Raw genomic sequence first — 23,114 nt, 5'->3', positions numbered from 1 at the left:
TCGCACACCAACAATTTGATTCTAAGAGGATGCTCTATGTATATGGACCCAATTTAGCAACATCTGACGGATCACACCCAAGCTTTGGTGTTAATGCCTTTAGATGCAAACTTTGTCTTATACGGTCCCTGATAGACACTTTTTTTTTCAAATTTGATCAAACAAAAAAAGCGTAAAAAGTGTTAGATATCTGTTTGTAGATGACACATTTATATCATGTGATCATCTTGTCAGCTAGAACACCCCCAAAAAAATCAAGTTCTTAAAAAAATCATCATTACAGGTATTATAATAATAACAGTATATAAAGGTTTGAAAAACGATGTTAATACGTTTAATAAATAACGTAGGCTTACTTACGCGGAAAACGCTTACTGTATTTTCCGCATGAAAAGACGCACTGGATTATGAGGCGCACCTTCAATGAATGGCTATTTTGTAATTTTTTTTCATATATTAGACGCCTCACACTAAACGGCGCAATCTACAATGCGTACACTAGATGGTGCTACACTTCTTCCATTCAACTCGAGAGGCATCCGTTCAACTTGAGATGCGTTCATGACCACCTCTAAAAAATGTAAACTAACTATGACTGTACTTAAATGAAACTAAGAAAATTGAAAAGAATGCATCAAAACAGAAAATCAAGTCATATAATAAATGCTATATCCGCCCCTACAGAATTTATTTAGCGATTTCCTCGCTTGATTTTCATCGTGGTTTCATTGAAGTAAGAATTAATTTACGTTTTTCGGAGGTGGCCATGATCGCCTCTCGAGTGGAACGGAAGAAAGCACCAAGACGGACAAAGATGTACAGTACCTGTACTTGCTGAGACCGTGAAAAACATTAATAAATTCTGCGTTTAAAAAAATTAAAAATAAAACCATAACCACAGCTCTCATTTTTTCAACACGAGAGGCGTTCACGACCGCCTCCGAAAAATCCATTTGCATTTCTTTTAATCATAGCTCCAATAGTACAATCAGATAAGATAAAATAAGAAAACCTTTAATAGTCTCACAATGGAGAAATTCCCACTTAACAGCAGCAAAGTTATGAGAGTAAGAAGTAGAAGAACAAAATAAATAGGAGCTGCTGGAAAGGCAGCAAATCTGTTTTGTCTGACTGGTTTCTTCGGGGTTGCTTTGTGGCCTATAAAAGTGAGAAATGTTGCTTCATGTTGCTTAGTGAGGAAGAATGAGCAGGAATGCTCAGAGGATGGGTGAACTTTGGAGGTGGGTCTGGTGACGAATTAGCATTTAAATGACTAAATGCTCAAAAAAGTTGATTTAGCTTGATATAGCCCCTTTAGGTGTGAAATTAACTTTCCAAGTGAATCCGCAAATTATAATGACCGTTGCCAGTGATGTGCACAATTTCATCATTCAAAGGCTACTTTGAAGGAGCATGTGTTTTGGCATAATTTTTTAAATAAATGCAATGAAAGTAATTTCAACAAAATAACATGCTCATGAATGAATGCATCTTTAAGGCCGGTGCAAAGCGAATGAGACCTGATCAGGTTGCGAGGTTGCCAGGTTGTTTGTGGCTCACACACGATGAACTATTAACAATTTATTAAAAATCTATAACTCACAGCACCATTGTTTTGATGACTGTAGTTGTTTAAGATCGCTGCTTCAAAACTCCAAAGCTCCCCATCAGCATGTAGAAATGATCCTCACAGGTTAAAAAAAAAATCACACCAACCTTTTTTTCACCAATTAATAATGATATGTTGACATTCAGCTATTGGTGTATTGCAATAGGGACTCATTGTAGCCGTTGGGTGAGTGCATAATATGGCTAAGGGGCCTGCGCTGACCCACCACCACCCATCTCCCTCTTCAATATATTTATGTGAAAGTTGCTAATTGGGTTCTCACATGAGGCAGAAAATAGCAGGATAAACCATTTTTTAGGACAGCATAAGCTTTCTCAAAACATTTTACTTTGATGCAACCATTTTGTGGGGTCTCTATGTAAAACGAGCTAATGATTGATCTGAAAATTGATTTTTTTTAATCAGTTAAATACAGCAACATTTGTACCAATTTGCAATCACAAATTTGTAATTTGTCATTGGAAAAAAAGGCATACTTACAGTGGCATCTTCATTCTCCCCCTGTAACAACAACATACAATTAAAAAATGATCGTGACATTATGTCTCTCACTCGTTTGCAGTGTGGCATGCAACTACAGTACCTTGAAAAAGCATTTGCCTTTGCCCTCTTCTCATATTCTTATTTTTTTGCAGTTTCTGGGTGTATGCATCTGTCCATAAAGATGATTTGAAATAAATCCGATTACCAGGGAGCACCATACGATGCAAGGACGGTTTGATTTTCAAGTGGAAAGTGGAACGATTAATTCAGTTTGATTCAATGCACTCACATCTTTTAAATCAAAAACAATTTTCCGATTCAAATTGTTTTTTGTTACACCCCAAAAAGTTTCCCCACTTTATTGTATAAGATCACCAACCAAACATAAATATTCGACAAAGATAACCCAACTGAACATGAAATCAAGTTTACAAATGGGGATGTTATTTATTCAGGGTAAAAACAATCTATTCAAAGCTATCAAGCCCTCTGAGTCCTGTAGATCCCAAACCAAATAGCTGGTTGGTGCATGCACAAGAGTTTTCTATAACTGGGAAAGAGTCTTTTGCATCTCTGAGATGATATTTAGACTGCTTTCTTGTGGATTTCCTAAAATTCAGCAACACTGCAGATTCTTCAAATATGAACAGCTTTTTTTAAGGTTGTGCTTATTAGGATAAGCGGATCGGAAGATGGATCGATGGACTTTGACGACTCCATAATTTTGTTAATGTTCAGCTGTTTAGAGGTTGACTTCTGGGTGTATTTTGGATCATTGTAATGCTGCAGAACTCAAACGTGCTTCAGCATAAGGTCACAAACTGATGGCCACCTCGCAAAAAAAGATTCCTCGCAAAAAGCAGAATCGATGGTTCCATTGACGAGAGCAATTAGTCCAGGTGATGAATTAGCAAAGCAGCCTATACCAGGGGTCCCCAACCTTTTTTGCCCCACGGACCGGTTTATGTCAGACAATATTTTCAGGGACCGGCATTTAAGGTGTGGCGGAAATAATACAACAAAATAATATGCTATGAGCTGTATGAAAACTGTGGCGTTTTCGAAATATAATAACAATAAACACAAGGAGCGTATAATCTGGCCGCAACACTCTGATCGCGATGGTAATGTTTAATGCCTTCTAAATACGATACGTCCAATTTTATCTTGGTGCTGTCCCGCAAATGAGCATTTACTCTGGAGTAAATTTTTAAACCACCTCCTTGAGCAGGGTTAAATTTGCTCCGGTTAAACTGTTTTTATTTTGAAGTGTGCCTTCCCACTGCATTGGAGGTGCGTTACCGTCATGCCTCGCATGAACAATTGCTGCGGAGGCTGGCTTGCCTTGTCTTCCCGAAGGTGCACACATAATAACCGAGGCAAAAAAAAAAATTCCCCAAGCAAGCAGGACTTGTTTTACCCCTATCTCTGTCTATTTACATTTGTTTGGTGATCTTCAACATTAAAGTAGGAAAACGGGGGGGGGGGGGGGGGATTAAAAATAGGAACATGAGGAAAAGGGAAATACTTTTTTCATCACACTATATGAATAACAGGATAGTCATAAAAGAGTCAACATGTCCAGTAACTCAAAAATTGACACTTATATGAAACCACTGCGACACAGTGCAATACAGAAAGTGACAACCACACAACAAAAGCAATGACACATGAGAGGTGTAACTCACAGAATAGAGGCTGATGTTTGTGTAAGTATCTTTGCTTATGGGTGGTAGGGAGCTGCATTCCTCTTTCAGAACCACACGCCGGGAACATCGACTTCTCCTGTCCACGAGGAATGCTGTTTAAAAAAAAGACACTGGAAATTGCGGTAGCACAAAAGTGTTTCATAACTGCCTCCTGAAACATTTTGTAGTACTCACAGGTTATACGCTGCGAACAAAAATCATTGTATAGCAACTTGCAAAATTGAGTCTGTTCTTGGCATTGTATGTGCATGAATAGCGGGGTCAACTGTACGGTACTCTCCCTGCCCCATGAATAGTCAGTCTTGGCTGCTGCTCATGGGGCAGGGAGAGCACCCCTTTAAACTCAGCCAAAACAACACTTCCATGACTGATGAAATGCATCACAACAACCACATTAGCCTAAAAAGATCTGTTTTGATTTTTCATGAATAAGTGGATTCCTGCGTTGTTGTTGCTTGAATGGTTTGTTTCTACATTCTTCTTCGTGGAATCGTCCATCTGTAAAATGCTGTGATGGGCTGGGTAATATGGCTGAAAAATGTTTATAAGTATTTCATAGCAGTTGATATCAATCGTCATTGATTTTTTTAACTAATCAAAATAATTTGAAATGTTAAATGCATAAGAATTAAGAGGAAAAATACAATGCAAAATTCTTATGGATGTAAAACGAGTTTTCAAGGAATGTACACTGTTTTTTTTGTAATATGCAATGCCGTTCACATACAGGGCAGCACGGTGATCGACTGGTTAGCACATCTGACTCACAGGGCAGAGGTGCAGGGTTAGATTCCGGCCATTCTGTGTGGACTTTGCACGTGTGCCGGTGTGCCTGGGTGGGTTTTCTCTGGGTACTCCGGGTTCCTCCCACATTCCAAAAATATCGGTCGGTCGGTGAAGGCCCTCGTTATCGAGGAATGCGGCCCCCAGGACAGGGCGACGGTGCTTGTGTCTCCGATGACTGTGGAGGCCCAGTCTTCCCCGAAAACACCGCCCGGAGGATTGACAGAAGTGGGTTGGGGGGGCCGGGCGGTTGCAGGGCCCTCTCCTTCCTCCGCGCTCGCCGGCCCTCCTCCGCAGCGACGCGTCGAGTCTCGAAGACCCGGACCCCGCCCCGCACAGCCCCACGCCAGGCCGCCCGATCCGCGGCCAGGTCAGCCCACTGTGCCGGGGGAATCCGGCACCGCTGAAGATGACCCTTTAGCTGGTCTTTGAATCGTCTTTTCGGGGCACCGCGGGGACGGGTGCCCTCCAGCAACTCCGCGTAGAGGAGCTGCTTCGGGAGACGGTCGTCGCTCATCCGCTGCACGTGAGCGGCCCACCGCAGTTGGGCCAGGGTGATCATGGCCTCGATACTCGTGAGGCCAGCCCGGGTGAGGATCTCATTATTAGTCAATCTCTCTTCCCAGGAAACATTGAGGAGAGATCGGAGTCGTCCTTGGTGGACCTCTCGAGCCTCTTGATGCTGCTCCGATAGAGGGTCCAACATTCGGCGCCATAGAGAAGGGTCGGGAGGACGACAGACTTATACACCATGATCTTCGTGTTGGTGATTCCTGAAGACCCGACGACCGAGGCGTCCAAAGGCTGTGTGGGCTGCCTGGATACGGTGAGTGAGGTCCTCCGTGAGGCCGGCGTCCTGCTGGATAATGCTACCCAGGTAAGGGAACGCAGAGACCTGCTCGATGGGTTCGTCGTCTATGGTGATTTGGGGTGGATGATGGTTCAGGTGGAGGGTCTTTGTCTTTTTGGTGTTGACGGAGAGGCCAAAGGTCCTGTACGCTGCGGCGAAGCCGTCCGCGATGAGCTGGAGGCCCCCGGAGGAGTTGGAGACTGTAGCATTGTCATCAGCGTACTGGAGTTCGCTGACGGTCGTGACCATGGTTGCTCCTCAAACGGCTGAGGTTGAAGAGCGACCTTTCAGTTTGGTAGCGTAGACTGATTCCGTGCTCCTGGACAGGGGTGACGTGGTGGATGAGCGCGGCGATGTAGAGGCAGAACAACGTCGGCGCCACCGTGCAGCCCTGTTTGACACCGGTCCGAACCGGGAGTGGGGGAGTCATTTCGCCCTGAGTCAGGACGCAACCCTTCATGCCGTCGTGAGGGATATGAATTTGGGGGGGCAGCCTTGACGTTCCAGCACTTTCCAGAGTGCTGCTCGGGGCACAGAATCAAACGCTTTGGCCAGATCATAAAAGATGGCGTGGAACTTCCTCCGCTGCTCCCGGCACTTCTCCAGGAGCTGTCTGGCGCAGAACACCATGTCCGCGGTTCACCTGCCTGGACGGAAGCCCACCTGGGACTCCGGAAGAACCCACTCAGCGAGACAGGTGAGTTGGTCGGCCAGTATACGACAGATGAGTTTTCCAGCTGTTGACAGCAGGGAAATTATACGATAGTTTCCACAGTCGAGTTTGTGGCCCTTCTTGAATATCGTGACGATGACGGAGTCTTTCAGTTCTCCAGGCACCGTCTCCTCGACCCAGCATTGAAGGATGAAAACTTGGAGGCGGGTGAGGAGATGTGCACCCCCAGCTTGTAAAAGTTCTACTGGGATGTCGTCGACTCCAGCAAGCTTTGTTCTTCATCCTCCTCAGGGCTCCGGAGATCTCCCGGAGAGTCGGCAGCTCCATCATCCAGTGTTGCACGAGGAGCTGGGGGACAGGATCGAGGAAGCCGTCTGCTGCGCATGTCGGACGGTTCAGGAGCTCCATGAAATGCTCCTTCCATCGCTGGTGAGTATCCTCCTTTTCCTGCAGGATTGTGCCGTCCTTTGCCTTCACAGCCATTGGAGGACTGTGAGCCGGACCGATGATCTTCCTCGTTGCTTCGAAGAAGGATCTGGTATCGTGACGGTCAGCGAAACTCTGCATTTGGTGGGCAAAGTTGACCCACCATTGATTTTGGATCCTCCGGATCTCTCTCTCTGTGCTTCATTCTTGGCCGCCCGGTAGACTTCTTCAAGTCTCTTGGAGGAAACACAGTTCTGCCATGCAATGCGAGCCTCTCTCTTTCTTGAAATCAGTGGCTCAATTTCTTCCAGGTTTTCGGCAAACCAATCGGGATTTCTCCTCTTTTGCATACCGAGGACCTCTTCCGCGGATTTGGTGAGCGCAGTTTTCAAGTGCTCCCAGTCTGAGTGGACAGTGGCAGGAAGGGTCCAAGGTTGAGTGTCCAGTTTGTCCGCGAGGGACGTCTGGTACTGTTTGAGGACTTCGGGATTCCTCAGCAGCCCAACATTGAAACGTATCCTCTTGGGGATCTTCTTCCTTCTTTTCGCAGGCGCAATCTTCAGCCTATGTCTTGAGGCTACCAGCCTGTGATCGGACCATCCGTCATTCATGGAGCAGATTGCCCTCGTGACCATGACGTCCGCTCAGTCGCAGATGCGGGTAAGGACGTAATCGATCAGGTGCCAGTGGCCGGATCTTGGATGTTGCCAGGTGGTCTTGTGCTTGTTGGCCATCCAAAACAGTGTGTTGGTTATTACCATCTCCGTCACTGCGCAGAGACCAAGGAATAGTTCTCCATTTTCGTTGCAGTTGCCAACGCCTTCCTTCCCCAGAATCCCTCCCCAAAGCTGATGGTCCCGGCCCACCCGCGCGTTGAAATCCCCCAGAACCAAGAGCTTATCCCGGGGGTTGACGCGGACGATCAGGCCACGCAGCGCGGCATAGAAGGACTCCTTCGCCTCCTCCGAGGCGTCCAGGGTAGGTGCATAGGCGCTGATGATCACAAGGGATTGGGATTGAAACAGAGGTAGGGTGATGGACATCAGTCTCTCAGAAGTTCTTACGGGGATGATGTTGTGATCCCTAACCAGACGCGACTTAACGCAGAACCCTACACCGTGATTTCTTCTCTCCTCCACAGCTCGTCCGCTCCAGAAGAAGGTGTACCCGTGCCGAGGCTCATCGATCTGCCCGGCACCAGGGAGAAGGGCCTTGGAGAGGGCCACAATGTCCAGGCCGAGCTTCTGAATCTCAAGGGCGATGAGGGCAGTCCTGTGCTCCGGTCCATTTGCTCTTGCATTGTCCATCAGGGTTCGTACATTCCAAGCGCCGATTTCCAGGAAAGCAGTCCGGTTATTGTGTTTGTATTTGTTTCGCCCGCATGAAGGATGAATCTGCTGGAGGCGGGTCTCTTGTTGATGGCCGTGTTTAGCCCGCCTTTTATTGGCCCTTCCTCGGATTGAGGGGAGCAGCGCTACGACTAAAGAGTCCTGCTCCGCCACCGTGGTCGCTGCCTCTCCCCTGCACCATCACCAGTTCACAAGAGGAGCGACCATCGTGCCTAGTCCGCCGACGTGTGGTTGTGGAACTAGGGACGTGGGCCCTCATCTAAGCCTGTCCCCGACACCCCGCGCCATCGCCGCCGGACTTCTTGAGGTTAAGGGGGATCGGGAGAAGGGGGAAACGGGTTGAGGGGGCAGTGGGGGTGGAGGGAGAATCGCCATCCTGGGGGCTATGTAGCGTGAGGGAGGGGGACGGGTCGCAACCCCGCCCCTGCACTTCGACCCCGTGGCCAGGGTCCACGGCATCGCGGTGGCCGACGGTGGTGGTCCAAGGTGTCTGGAGCACCCGAGGTTGGACCTTGGGTGCGCCGGGCCCGGTGTTTTATTTTGAAGGGTGGGCTTTCCTTCATAACCCATGAGGATGGTCGGCTTGGGGATCCGGTCCGCCGCCTTGCTAGGCGCTTTACTCCAGGACTGCGGTGGATTTGTATACCGCCGGACGCGGTCCCGCGGGATTTTGCTGAGCCGAAGGTCATTACCACTTCGCACCAACTCTCCAGTGATGGAAAGTCCCGTCAATTCGGCGTGGAGGCTCCCTTACGGACTTCACTGCGATCCACTAGGAATTGGCGACGGTTTGATCTGCGCCTTTGAGCCTAGGGATCGCAGATCTTTTGCGAAGTTAATGGAACATTCTGAATTGTCCCAAGGTGTGATTTGTGAGTAGGAATGGTCGTTCATCTATGTATGCCCTGCGATTGGCTGGCAACCAGTTCAGGATGTCCCCCGCCTACTGCCCAAAGACAGCTGGGACAGGCTCCAGCATATCCGCGACACGAGCCGTACACTGTAATGTCTGACCAGACCACTGTCACGAGTGGTGTTTACACGGCAAGATTTGGTCCAGTGCTGCGCCGAGGCTGCCCCAGTAGAGCGTTCACATGTGCAAATTAGCTCCTGCGTAGCCCCGGAAAAAGGCTTACACCGGACCAAATTTGATCCATCTCAGGGAGGTGGTTTAAAAATTAGCTCCGGAGCAAATGCTAGTTTGCGAAGCAGCACCGATGTAAATTTGCACGTGTGAAGGCAACTGGGTTAAATTTGCTCCAGAGCAAATGCTTGTGAAGAGTACGTATGGCGAGAATGCGTTGCTTTCGTGCTCTGTCGGACTCCCGTAATGTGTTTGTTTGATAACGACACAAGACTTGGCTGGTAACATCATTCCTTTTGTAGGAGACTGGGCTGTCTCCGAGTTGTTTATTCTTAACCCCCCGCCCCCCATATAATTTATTTTGTGATTTCCTCTCTTGATTTTCTGATTGGTGCATTAGTGTTTGCTTTTCTGAGTGTCATTGAAGCCATCGTTGATTTACGTTTTCGTGGGCGGTCAATCTCGAGCAGAAGGCACGGAGACCGAGAAGGAGAAGGACGTGCCTGTCCAGTAGTTGCTTGAGTTGTGTATATACAGTATGTTTTAAAAAGAACCAACACGACAGCTCGTCGTTTTGCTCAGCTGCAGAAACTGCCGTGTGAACGCAGGTGGGGCTGCACCGACGCTGTGCCGATGCAGACATGCTCAGCGGCTTTGTACGTGTGAACGCTCCACACAATTTGCTGCGGTGCAAAATATATCGCAACAAAATACATCGGTGCAGCGCCGGAGCAAATGTGTGCCGTGTGAACAGGACTACTGTTGCTCTATCTACTTGTCATGATTCTGTTTGTGACCAACGGGTGGCACTGTAGGGCTCCCCCTGCAGCTGCACACCTGTTGGTCGTTATGTAATTAGTTTGTTTGTTTAAAAAGACTCCCGGCACGACCACTCGGTGTCGGGTCATTGTTTGTCTGTTTGCTGCTGTCAGGTTTGTTTCAGTCATGTTTTGGTCACTGTTATGGTTTAGATTTAGATGACCTCCCAATGAACATTCGGCAAGCCTCCTCGCTGCACATCTTCAAAACCCTCCTCAAAACTCACTTGTATTCTTTGGCATTCGACTCAGCATTTGATTTGTTCTTGGTTTTCTACCGCCTTTATTACAGATTTGTCTTACTGTTTATTGTGCATGTTAAATTGCTCCATGTACAGCACTTTGTATGCAGCGATGGCTGTTTGAAAGTGCTCTATAGATATTGTTGACTTGACTTAGATTAAGTTATGATTTTTGTTTGATACTTTGGACTTTGTTTGGAATTTAGTTGTCTGTTTTCAGACAATTCTTCAAGTTCACCCTGCTCCTCCCTCCTGCCTGCTTTTTGGGGTCCTCCACCATCACGCATTGTGACACTAATGCTTTGCCGTATTACCTCAAGGATTCCGTTCCTCATAAAAACAGCATTGCACTCTCCCTTGAGTGTAGTTACAGGACCCCTGTTAATGACGACTGACCCTGAACTCTGACGATGCTTCAGTTCGACTCTAGATATACGTCCATTCTACTGTTTAAGCATTATTAGAGCTGTCAAACGATTGAAATATTTAATCTAATTAAAAATGCCACTGTCATAATGAACTCAAATTCACAAAAAAATAATCGTGATTACTAATGCATTTTTTATTGTTTCTGAATTTCCTTTTATATTTTTTTGTCCTATTTTTCCCCATTTTAATGATCTCATGATCTCACATAGAAAAATCATGAATCAGTTTTCTATGTGCAAAATGCAAACATTTACTGAAATAACAATTCCGATTTTCAATTTTACATGAACATTTTTCACTTGGAGCAGTTATTCACATATAATCTCTCACAATATTAGTGTCCACCAACAACAGTGAAAAAATATTTTGCCACATAACAGCTCCTTGAACAGCTCTTTTTATGGAATCAAAGCAGAGCAATATAACATTATAAAGTGCACATCTAAGGTAAACTAGTACTCAGCCTATAGTGGATTTAAGCAATGGTTGCATACTTCGTTTTTGTCAAGTTAGCTTTGAACACAGCAGTCAGGCTACGTTGATTCTGTTGGTCCTTCTTGCACGGAAGTCTCTCTATGGTTATGTGTAGACATCATTTCGGATGAGTACACTTGGTTCAATGACAACACCGTAGACTTTTTATTTTCAGTATGGTCGTGGCTACGACTGCACCGCTGAACTCTCGATGTGCCTCTGTCAGACGAACACAGAGACGCTCCACCCGCTTTATTTATATGGACACGGAACACTGTAACCTTCCACACAAAATAGTTCCAAATAAGTAACAATCGCGTCAGTGGCATAGATCGTATTCGACAGGCTATCTGCTCTTTATTCACATGAAGCTCATCAACCTAGTCTCTTATTTCTCTCCCAAAACAGTGTCTTCTCCCGCTTGGAGTACCTTAGCCTTCTCCGCTACATACAATCTCTGTACACAGCTTGGAGGCGCTCCCTGGCAATCCGGAGTAGAATCGATATACGCAATGCAAATGATTTCAGCTTGAGTCGAGCTGTGGACAATGTTGACAGGCTTGCATGCAGTAGCCATACATTTAGTTATGGCTACAGCAAATTTGTTCTTTGTCGTGTCATCCATTTTCTTCGCTTTGAAATGATCCATAGCTGTCTATCTGAGACGAGGGGGCAGAGTACCGTATTTTCACAACTATTCACCGCACCGTACTAATGGCCGCAGTCTCATTAATGGGTGACATTTCTGTATTTTACACATACACAGGACGCACCGTACTAATGGCCGCAGTTTTACAGTGGTAAAACATACGCCAGCTTAAACATACGGCATGCATGCACGCACTCTAACACGTTAGCTTGAAGCATACGGTAGCATGCCAAGACATACAGATAAGCTAAAAACACGTTTTTAAAAAGGCAACGAAAGCAGAACTGAGTTCGGGTGTATTTTATTTAGCCATCGTACAATGTTCTCACGTTTTTCGATCAATCATCACCCAGAAATCCATCAAAGTCCTCATCCTCTGTATCAGAAGCAGAGGACTGCACATCTCAGTTGTCATTGAATGCATCACATGCTAGTGTGAGTTGCTACGCATTGCCGAGCGGAAAGAAGGAGTAGCAACAGCAAAGTCAACATTTCTCTCGTGTGAAGCTTTCCCACATTTGAAAGTACAGAACAGAGCGAAACATGGTGGCAGCGCGCGTGTGTGTAGAAAGAATTGAACAATTGTGCAATTACCGTAATCCATCAAAAACGCCGCGTTCCCTCTCGTTGTTGCGTATTGTGGCGTAACTCGCCAAGCGCTGCCTCTCACTCTTTGTAAAGTTGTGTTTGCCACCGATAATCCATTGTTCCCATGCCGTTCGCAACTTTACTTTGAACGCCCCGGTTGATGCCAACGTCCAGCGGTTGGAGTTCTTTAGTCAAGCCTCCGGGAATAACGGCAAGCTCAGAGTTCATTTGCTTGACTTGTTTTTTCACCGCTGCTGTGAGATGGGCACGCATGCCAAAAGCATAACCGGTGGCTTTAAGTTTGAACTGAGCTTCGTAGGCATGTCTTTTTGTCGAATTTATTTTCAGGGGTTCTTAGAAACCAAAACCGGAGTTGTTTTGCAACAATGCACATTGCCACACTCTATACAAGTGTTGGTACTGGCTTGAGGCGTCCCTTCCTTTAGCGTCCACTTACACGCCCACCCTTCACCATTGGCGGACTAGCTTGCCTGTCCTCTCTCTCCCTCTCTCTCACTCTCCATATATGTATATATACACGCCCACCCTTCCCTGATTGGCCGACTTCTTTCCCGCATGCCTGGCCACAGTCACTTCCGCCTTTTCTCTATATAAACAGCGTGTCGGCTCAGCGCATATAAAGGACGCTCCGCACCATAAGGCGTCCAGTCCATTTTGGAGAAAATTTAAGACTTTTAATGGCGCCTTATAGTCGTGAAAATACGGTACTCACGTCAGCTGTGTGCTTGGCCATTAGGTGGCATTTCAAACTCGACGTGCCATGATAGCTCAGTTTATGATTAGTGATGGGAAAATGAAGCCTCATGAAGCAATTAGGCTTTCCATCCAACTGGTTCGTTCCTGGGCCGAAGCATCATGAGGCTTTATTTAATTACTAATGCACCATCATGTGGAAAATAAATGTATTGACAGTGATTAAAATGAGACCATGGATTTGATGTAGAGGTAAGATCGGGCCAAAAAAATCCAGCCCGAACCGGCCCGAGCAATTAACTTGATTTGCAGGCCTGAGCCCGAAGCAAACACGACATTTCCTATTTCATTTGTGATGACTCGTGAGGAGGAGGGGTGATTTGTGATAACAAATTTAAGCCTTTCTTTTCCACAAAATCTAAGTTAAACAAGTCTGTATAATTATTTACATCCTTTAAACATGTATTTCAGTTTCAGCAGAGGGTACATTCACAAACAATTTTCTATCTTTGACGGATTTTTTTTTTAAGAGTTGTCGGAAAAATTTAAGGCATTCTGTCATTATTACGGGTTGAAAATTGGGCCATTCACCACAGCAGCAGTACATCCGTAAGAATCGTGCGTGGCACTTGAGAGAGAAGCAGCGAGACCAAGAACAATGACGGCTAGATCATAGAGACATGAAGGAGTTCTTTGAATTGTCATTGCGAGAGTTTAGTACAGTATGTGTTGTGATGAGGCCACTTCTATTTTTTTGCGAACCACAGTCTCTCTTGGCCAAAACTATTCACGGCCTCGTAACGAACAAAATAAAAAGTCAGCGAGAGAGAAGCCCGACCCGACCCGCGGGCTCGGGCGGCCCGATCTTACATCTAGTCAGTGTCACCTGTCAGCTCATTGTTGTCCCGGTGCAGCAAATTTATTTCGATTCACCCGTGAAACTATTGACGGTGATGTAGGAATCCCGTCCCGCGAGGCTTCGGGCGGAGCAACGCGCGTTCCGAGGCATCGGGCCACAAGCGTAATCGACACACGCCTCGATGCACGCTCCGCAGATTTTCTTCCGGTTTACTCGGCACACGCATCGGAGCCTCGGCACAGTTGGGCACATCACTATTTACGACTGCAAAACATACAGTTTGGTCTTGTCAGTGGAACAATCTGGCAACTTTTAAGCATCCGTCTTCGGTGTCTTGCGCGTGCGTGGACCTGTGCAGCGCGCTTGTTGTTTTGTTTCTGGTTTTATAGGGCAACGTAACATCCGCTGTGGCATGTGCCGCGTTAATCTCGCGAGAAAAAATTTAATCCAGTTAAAATTCTCTTAAATTAATGGCAATAAAAACGAGCTGAACTAACAGCTCTAATTATTATGTTTGAAATTTGTGTCATTCGGTCATTGTCCTGGCTCTTTGTTGATCCTTTCTTTCAAAGGAGGGGAATTGTGATGGAAATTTTTGATTTTAAACTGTCATGCAATCTGCATCTGTGGCTGTAACAAAGGCAGTTTTGTTTCTCTCCCGTGTCTGTGGCTGGTGGGCGGTCGTGTGGTGGGGGGTCTGATTATGCCTCTCTGGTGTGGCTGAAGCACGCTGAAGATCATGTTTCACCGACCAATGGGGAGGAGATGCTCTGTTATACACTTTACACTCTGTGACACGGTGTTTCTCAAAAGCTGCAGCTCAAATAAATCTCAGTGTTATACAAAGACTTTCATTGTCCTGATTTCCCTGGACAAGACAATAACATTTGCAATTGATCAAACCAAGAGCAATACTGGACCAAACCTGTGAAGTGTGAACATATCAGGAATGTTAATAATAGTATCACAGTAACTACCTGCAGGACTCTGGTCAACACAGTCGACAGAAATACCGGAAGCTGGCAGGTAAAATATTCCTCTTTTTCCCTCTTCTTCAACAGACATGATTGCAACTCCATACTGAAAGCAAAGCACAAATAATTTGCAAATGAAACTGATTATTCTAAATGTTGTGTCTGTCAGTGAAGATGGAAAATAGAAAATCCTCACTTCTTAAACATACTTGCCTGATAAAATTTAGTAGGGATATATGGAGACATGTCATTATTCTCTGGTGAACTTAAAGCAAACCTATTAAACTGGTTGAAGAGTAAATCAAAGTTTCCAGACAGTGGAAGAGTAGGGGCAGGAAAATAAAATCCGTCAAGACCTGAGAAAAATAACCGATGATTAGAAAGCTGGACAAACTTGGAAATGATGCAAATTACATGAAGTACATACACCCCCACCCATACACACCCCTCCTAAAGTCAGGCCAAATCTTCATCAATGAAAAATATTTGGGTTTGACATCAAATGAGTACACGTATGAGACACTAACTCAGCTTTTGCAAAAGGTTCCAAGACAAACTTGGAAAAATCTGCTTCAAAAGTGAGGCCAAATCTTTTATTAAAGATTAAATATATTCGGGTTTTCAATTAAAAGACAAATGCAGCTATGAGACAACCAGGGCTTGACCTTAACTGGTTTGCTCACCAGGCACTGAGGGTAGTGGTTTCCCATAGTTACAATCCACTTGACGCAATTTTGTTTTGGGATAACTACTGGTATGTTTCATACGATTACAGCCACAAATACACGTCCAATGAAGTTGGGAAGTTGTGTAAAACATAAATAAAATCAGAGCATAATGATTTGCAAATCATGTTCAACCTATGTATATTTAATAGAATACACTACAAAGACAAGACAGTCCATGTTCAATGTTATTGTTTTTAGCAAGTAATCATCATTAGAATTTTATAGCTGGTACAGGATCATTGATATCACTGTGTTACATTGTTGAAGCTTTGTAGGTGGAATTCTTTCCCATTCTTGCTTGATGAACGGCTTCAACAGTCCGGGGAAGTATTGAAATACTTTCTGATCAAAGCAGACCATTCAGAACTTACGATGTGACTGAACGCAGAGAGTGTGATGAGACGTCTCTTGTTGGACAAAGGACTGCAACTGTGAGTACCCCTCCACAGTATACTGCAAAGCATATGACGCAGTGACATGGCTGCAGAACTGCTTGTTGCCACTACATAACAAAAACAAACAAACAAACAAACAAAACACAAGTTGTTGTGTAGGCATTATCCATATGTATCATAGCCTAATCTTGCTTTTTTTGTATTTTTGATTCTCAGTGACTAATACATAATCAGAAATTGGGAATTGGGACATTTTTATTTGTTCTTTATATAAGATCAATTTTCGGTTGAGAAAATAACTATAACTAACTATAAATTGTGTAGAACTGGCTCACCAACATCGGCACTCGGTAGTACCCAAGGACCACATTAGTAATTTGCAGGCCTATTCTAAAAAAAAAAAAAAAGGCCGGTCCCTGAAAATGTTGTCTGACATGAAACCGGTCTGTGGGGCAAAAAAGGTTGGGGACCTCTGCCATAAACACCAGGCCTCACAAAACCATCAATATTTGTTAGTTTAATGTTTGTTGGGGTTTTTTTTGTCTGTTTTTTGTTTGACAATTTGGTGGTATAACTGCCGAAGACCTACAAAAATAGTATTTTGGAGCCATTTGCTAAACTGAACACGAAATCCGCCAATTGTAATTTAAAAGCTCCTGTAATTTGACCATGATCATATCTTGTCAAAATTGTCAATACTTCAGAGATTTGATGAGTCTAAGCCTGGAGACATTTACAAACTTATTTTTATGGCAATGTTAGTTGTCAGTGACTTGCTAAAGGAAATACTGTTTATGCGTTACTCTTTAATGTTCTCAGAACGGCGGCCTGTTGATGACTGGTTAGCGTATAGGTGTCAAACTCAGGTCCTGGAGGGCCGCTGTCCTGCATGTTTTCCAAGTCTCCTTGTTGCAACACACCTGATTCAAATGAACAGGTTCAATGTCAGGCTTCCGCAGAGCTTGCTGATGAGCTGATCATTTGGATCAGGTGTGTTGCAGTAGGGAGACTTGGAAAACATGCAAGACAGCGGCCCTCCAGGACCTGAGTTTGACACCTACGGTTAGCGCATCGGCCTCGCAGTGCAGAGATGCAGCGTTTGATTACGACTCTGACCTCTCTGTGGGGAGTTTCCATGTTCTCACTGGTACTACGGTTTCCTCCCACGTTCCAAAAACATGCGTGGCAAGTTAATGGAACAATCTAAATTGTCCCTAGGTGTGAGTGTGAGCGCAGATGGTTGTTCTTCATCTTTGTGTGCTCTGCGATTGGCTGGCAACCAGTTCAGGCTTGTTTGTCGTTGTGTGGCAATGACTGGCTTGCAACCACTTCGGGATGTACCGCGCCTGCAGCTGGGATAGGCTCCAGATGGTTGTTCATCTATGTTTGCCCTGGCTGGCAACCAGCTCAGTCAGTGGTATCTCTCACCACCACTGCCTGAAGACAGCTAGGATAGCCTCCAGCACAACCCGCTATCCTTGTGAGGATACGTGGATCAGAATATGGATGGATGGATGTTCTCAGAATGGGTTAAGTAATTTTCCCAGAAGACGTTTAAGGTTTCATGACGTTGTGGCACGAAGTTTGTGTATTTTCGCGAAAAACTGTTGCCATCAAACATGCTGTTCACCAGGAAAATTACACTATTTTTGACAGTCTAAACATACACCTAAAAATAACACTTAACTCGTGAGACTTTAAAAACATGTTGGCCTCACAACAGCATCATATTTTATTTGGTTATTGTGCGATTTTAAAAAAATGGTTCAACAACACCACCTTCAAATTTTTAGCAAAGCAGCACTGATTGTAGGTGTCACAAAGATCAACAAAGGTTTTGAGGTGTATGTCACAGCCCAAAGTCAACAAAAAAAGTCACTTGGAGACACATGCTAAAACTCAGAGGAAGTCTGCCATTTTAAATTTTTTTCAGGCTCGTGTTTAGCCTTTTGTAAAGGTCACATTTTAAAAACCTTCACCTACAGGTTTTATCCAATTCTATGAGTGTATTATACACATTAATTCTTTGATTATAACATTTTTTAAAGATCAAGATCAAAGATTTCATGGTTAAAATTTCAATAGTCCAGCCCTAAATAGTAGAGCAGTGATGCACAGGCATTTTCCACCTCATGCTTCATGATCCGACTGATATTTTGTGGATTGGCAATCATCCGTTACATTTCTGTCATCTAAAAGCTCCAACACAGAAGATTGTATTTATGGTTTTGAAATCTATTTCTGTGGGCTCCAAACAGTTTCCAGGCTGCGGACCGATGTTTGGGGCACCACTGAATTCATGGGCCTGTGCCTCACAATTCTCCTGCACATGACCAAACCAATCAGAGGATGATTTATTCACAAATTTCAGTAAATTTGTTTTTGCCAAAATATTACAAAGCAGGTTGTGTCTTGTGTATAAAGCAGTACACAAGAAGTAGCTCTCAGATTCAAAATGGATGGTCAAAAAGGCTGGTGTGGAATGTAGCAACCCAGCATTAGTTAAATATTCACTCCCACCCACTCCCCCCACAAACGTGTGCGGACACTTGCCTGATAGCGTGCATTGAGCAGCCAGTGAACAGAGCCATCTCCTGACTACATTCTCTGTCACAGCAGCAGTTAATGTCGCAGAGACCTTCGTGTTCATCACAGGAACACACGTTGCCAACTAGCAGGTAAACGGTAGAAACGTACACATAAAACTACGGTGAATGCACTGTACTTTTGAAAAAAATAAAAAAATCAAATAACTGGCTCACATTGTCATTTGATATACACTGCGCACAGTAATGTGATTTTTTTCATGCAACAAAACTTTACAATTACTGTACAGTAAAATAAAACGCAACTTGACAAGGAAATAAGCACTAGTCTTTCATGTACACCAAATACACCATGACACGCTCATAATTTTGAAAGAAAGTAACAAAATCATATGATTAGTTCTAAAAACATCAGTTTATGCTTTCTGCATCGGGCCTCTTTTTGTTTACTTCGATAATGAAAACACAACAATTGCAGATGTTTTAGGGGTTAAAGTTGCCTTCAAAACAGAGCAAGTACATTTAATAATAATAATAATAATAATAAATTTGATTTATAAGCGCCTTTCAAGACACCCAAGGACACTTTACAATAACAAAAAACACAAAACAATACGATACGGGTTGAGCAGCGGCAGCCAAAACGCGCGGTCTTAGTTACCGTCAATCGTTGGGGTCGGTAGATTACCGGAGACGGGCAGGGGCTCAACATGAAATGGTTGTTGATTTGTAACTTCGGTAAGAGTGTAACTCGTGTGTGAAGTGGGAAAATCAAAGTCAGTGGCCTTTTGCAAAGCAAACGTTGAACTATCCACAGACTCGTCGTGTGTGAAATTCCGGTCAGGAATAGCTGTAGCATTCACGTTGTAACCTGTAAAATTTTCGTTCGAGACGACTTCTGCAAAAAATAAAAACATCTCCGCGAAACCGAGAGCAAACCAATTCGTAGCAACTGCCATGCTTTGTTTAGTCGTTACTTTGGTCAGGATCTACACGACAACTCCTGGTGTATCCCCACCGCGAAGCTTTCTCTCTCTCTCTCTCTCTCTCTCTCTCTCTCTCTCTCTCTCTCTCTCTCTCTCTCTCTCTCTCTCTCTCTCTCTCTCTCTCTCTCTCTCTCCTCCCCCCCAACCCCTCCCTGCCCCTTTTTAAACAGCACTTGGATCATTACCACCCTCTGCCGTGTTGGAGTCTGAGTAGCGTTGCGAAACTCTCTTAATGTGCTGTGGAAATCGTGTCCGTAATCAAGAAATAAATACAGCATTTTGAAATAAAACACTTTTGATAAATAGGAGACTAATATATGATATATTATGGCATCCCATTTAATTGTAAGATAAGGGAATATTCGTATGAAATATGTCGTTGCAGTTTTTTGATATCTAATAATCATTGTATTATTAATTAAATATTTTATAAGTGGAATGAATGAATAATAAATATTTTAAACTGCACAGCACGGTGGTCGACTCCTTAGCAGGTCCACCTCAGAAGTGCATTGCTCAATTCCTGCTGCGGTCTTCATTCGTGGATTTTGCATGTTCTCCCCATGCCTCCGTGGATTTTCTCCAGGTACTTTCCTTCCACATTCCAAAAACATGCATGGCAGGTTAATGGAACACTCTAAATCAGGGGTGGGGAAACTTTTTGGCTCAGGGGCCACATTGACTTTTAAAATTTGATAGACGGGCCGGGTCAGCACAAGATAGATTTATTAACATATCAGAACATATTAAACATAAAAAGGACAAAAGCATTAAAGTACTAACATACTTTTTAATGGGAGCCGTGTTGTTGCTCAGCCATTTTAGCCAGTGCATCAAAGTCCAGTTGTAATCCATGCATCCATCCATCTTCTACTGCTTATCCGGGGCCGGGTCGTGGGGGCAACAGCTTTAGCAGGGAAGCCCAGACTTCCCTCTCCCTAGCTACTTCTTCCAGCTCTCCCTGGGGGATCCAGAGGCGTTCCCAGGCCAGCTGGGTGACATAGTCTCTCCAGCGTGTCCTGGGTCTTTCTCGGGGTCTCCTCCCGGTGGGACATGCCCGGAACACCTCACCAGGGAGGCGAATCAGATGCCCGAGCCACCTCATCTGGCTCCTCTCGATGTGGAAGAGAAGCGGCTCGACTCTGAGCCCCTCCTGGATGACCGAGCTTCTCACCTTATCTCTAAAGGAGAGACACCCTGTGGAGAAAACTAATTTCGGCCGCTTGTATCCGGGATCTCGTTCTTTCGGTCACGACCCATAGCTCGTGACCATAGATGAGGGTTGGAACGTAGAGCGACCAGTAAATTGAGAGCTTCACCCTTTGGCTCAGCTCCTTCTTCACCACGACAGACCGATACAACGTCCCCATCACAGCAGATGCTGCACCGATCCGCCTGTCGATCTCTCGCTCCCTCCTGCCCTCACTTGTGAACAAGACCCCAAGATACTTAAACTCCTCCACTTGGGGCAAGATCTCACCCCCGACCCTGAGAGGGCACTCCACCCTTTTCCGACTGAGGACCATGGTTTCAGATTTGGAGGTGCTGATTTTCCTCCCAACCGCTTCACACTCGGCTGCGAAACGCTACAGTGAGAGTTGGAGAGCCCTGTTTGAAGGAGCCAATAGCACCACATCATCTGCAAAAAGCAGGGATGCAATACTGAGGCCACCAAAACGGACCCCCTCAACGCTTCGGCTGCGCCGAGACATTCTGTCCATAAAGGTTATGAACAGAATCGGCGACAAAGGGCAGCCTTGGCGGAGTCCTACCCTCACTGGAAACGATTCCGACTTACTGCTGGCAATGCGAACCAAACTCGGACATCGGTGCTATAGTGACCGAACAGCCTGTATCAGGGGGTTCAGTACCCCATACCCACGAAGCACACCCCACAGAACTCCCCGAGGGACACGGTCAAGCGCCAAGTCCACAAAACACATGTAGACTCATTGGGCGAATTCCCACATACCCTCGAGGACCCTGCTAAGGGTGTAGAGCTGGTCCACTGTTCCACGGCCGGGACGAAAACCACACTGCTCCTCCTCAATCCTCAATCTGAACCTCCTATCCAGCACCCCTGAATAGACCCCTCCCCGTTTCTTCTGGTGTTCCCCAGGGTTCTGTCCTCGGTCCGCTCCTCTTCATTGTCTACCTCCTTTCGCTCGGAAACATTTTCCACAAATTTGGCTTACACTTTCACTGCTTTGCGGATGACACCCAGCTCTATCTCTCCAGCAAACCCGACGCTTCTCTCCCACCCTCATCCCTCTCTCACTGTCTCTCAGAAATCAAATCTTGGTTCACCCACAATTTCCTCAAGCTAAACAGCAATAAAACTGAACTCCTACTCGTCAGTACCAAATCCACTCTAAACAAAGCCAGTTTCTCCCTCACAATTGATAATGCCACTATATCTCCTTCCCCCCAGGTGAAGAGTCTGGGTGTCATCCTTGACAGTTCACTATTCTTTCACTCCCACATCAATAACATTACCCGGTCCGCTCATTTCCACCTTCGCAATAATAACCGCCTCCGTCCCTCACTCGCTCTGCACACCACCGCTATCCTTGTTCACAGTCTCGTCACTTCCCGTATTGACTACTGCAACTCACTCCTCTTCGGTGTCCATCAGAAATTCCTCCATAAACTTCAACTTGTTCAGAATTCAGCAGCCCGGATCATCACGAGAACCCCTTCCTTCCATCATATCACCCCCATCCTCCGACAGCTCCACTGGCTTCCTGTCAAACTTAGAATCAACTTCAAATTACTTCTCTATACATTCAAAGCCACCCACAACCTTGCGCCCCCCTATCTGTCAGATCTTCTTCAAATCTCCATTCCCTCTCGCTCACTCAGGTCCTCATCCTCCCTCCACCTTTTTCTACTCTCTGCTCGTCTCAGTACAGTGGGGTGCAGAGCCTTCAGTCGCTCTGCCCCCAAACTCTGGAACTCACTTCCTCCCAATATTCGCAATATTGACTCTCTTTCCTTATTCAAAACCCAGCTCAAAACCCACCTATTCAGACTTGCCTAGCCGCCTTAAATCTTTCTTTCTTTATTTATTATTTTATCTGTGTTTTACCATTGGTCTTGGCTGTACAGTGTCCTTGAGTGTTGTGAAAGGTGCTTACAAATGTCATGTATTATTATTATTATTATTATTATTAGACCTTACCAGGGAGGCTGAGGAGTGTGATCCCTCTGTAGTTGGAACACACCCCCTGGTCCCCCTTTTTAAAAAGAGGCACTACCACCCCGGTCTACCAATCCAGAGGCACTCTCCCCGTTGACCACACGATGTTGCAGAGGCGTGTCAACAAGGACAGCCCCGCAACATTCAGAGCCTTAAAGAACTCCTGGCGGATCTCATCCACCCCCGGGGCCTTGCCACCGAGGAGCTTTTTAACCACATTGGTGACTTCAACCACAGAGATAGAAGAGCCTACCTCAGGGTCCTCAGACTCTGCTTCCTCCAAGGAAGACGTGTTGGTGGAGTTGAGGAGGTCTTCGAAGTACTCTGCCCACCGGTTCAAAAGTCCCGAGTCAAAGTAAGCAGTGCCCCCTACCCACTGTACACAGTGTTAGTGGTGCACTGCTTCCCCCTCCTGATACGTCGGATGGTGGACCAGAATTTCCTCAAAGCCGTCCGGAAGTCGGCTTCCATGGCCTCACCGAACTTTTCCCACGCTCGGGTTTTTGCCTCGGCGACCACCGAAGCT

General features: G+C 45.5%; 1 protein-coding gene across 1 annotated transcript in view; it reads right to left on the bottom strand.

Annotated features, from left to right (window-relative positions):
- The window catches only part of LOC127597733 (tectonic-1-like), a 34,217-nt gene extending 18,227 nt beyond the window's left edge, over window positions 1-15,990 (bottom strand). Inside the window, exons 1-4 of the mRNA XM_052061089.1 lie at window positions 15,834-15,990; window positions 14,738-14,840; window positions 3,802-3,914; window positions 2,111-2,131 (exon numbers count right to left, since the gene is read on the bottom strand). Of these exons, the coding sequence (XP_051917049.1) occupies window positions 2,111-2,131; window positions 3,802-3,914; window positions 14,738-14,840; window positions 15,834-15,941 (345 nt within the window). The 5' untranslated portion in view covers window positions 15,942-15,990. The remainder of the gene's footprint in view (window positions 1-2,110; window positions 2,132-3,801; window positions 3,915-14,737; window positions 14,841-15,833) is intronic.
- Between the last annotated feature and the right edge of the window lie 7,124 nt (window positions 15,991-23,114).

This window comes from Hippocampus zosterae, chromosome 1, assembly GCF_025434085.1.
Source record: "Hippocampus zosterae strain Florida chromosome 1, ASM2543408v3, whole genome shotgun sequence".
NCBI classification, from domain to species: Eukaryota; Metazoa; Chordata; class Actinopteri; order Syngnathiformes; family Syngnathidae; genus Hippocampus; species Hippocampus zosterae.
This window is presented reverse-complemented; position numbering and strand designations above follow the sequence as displayed.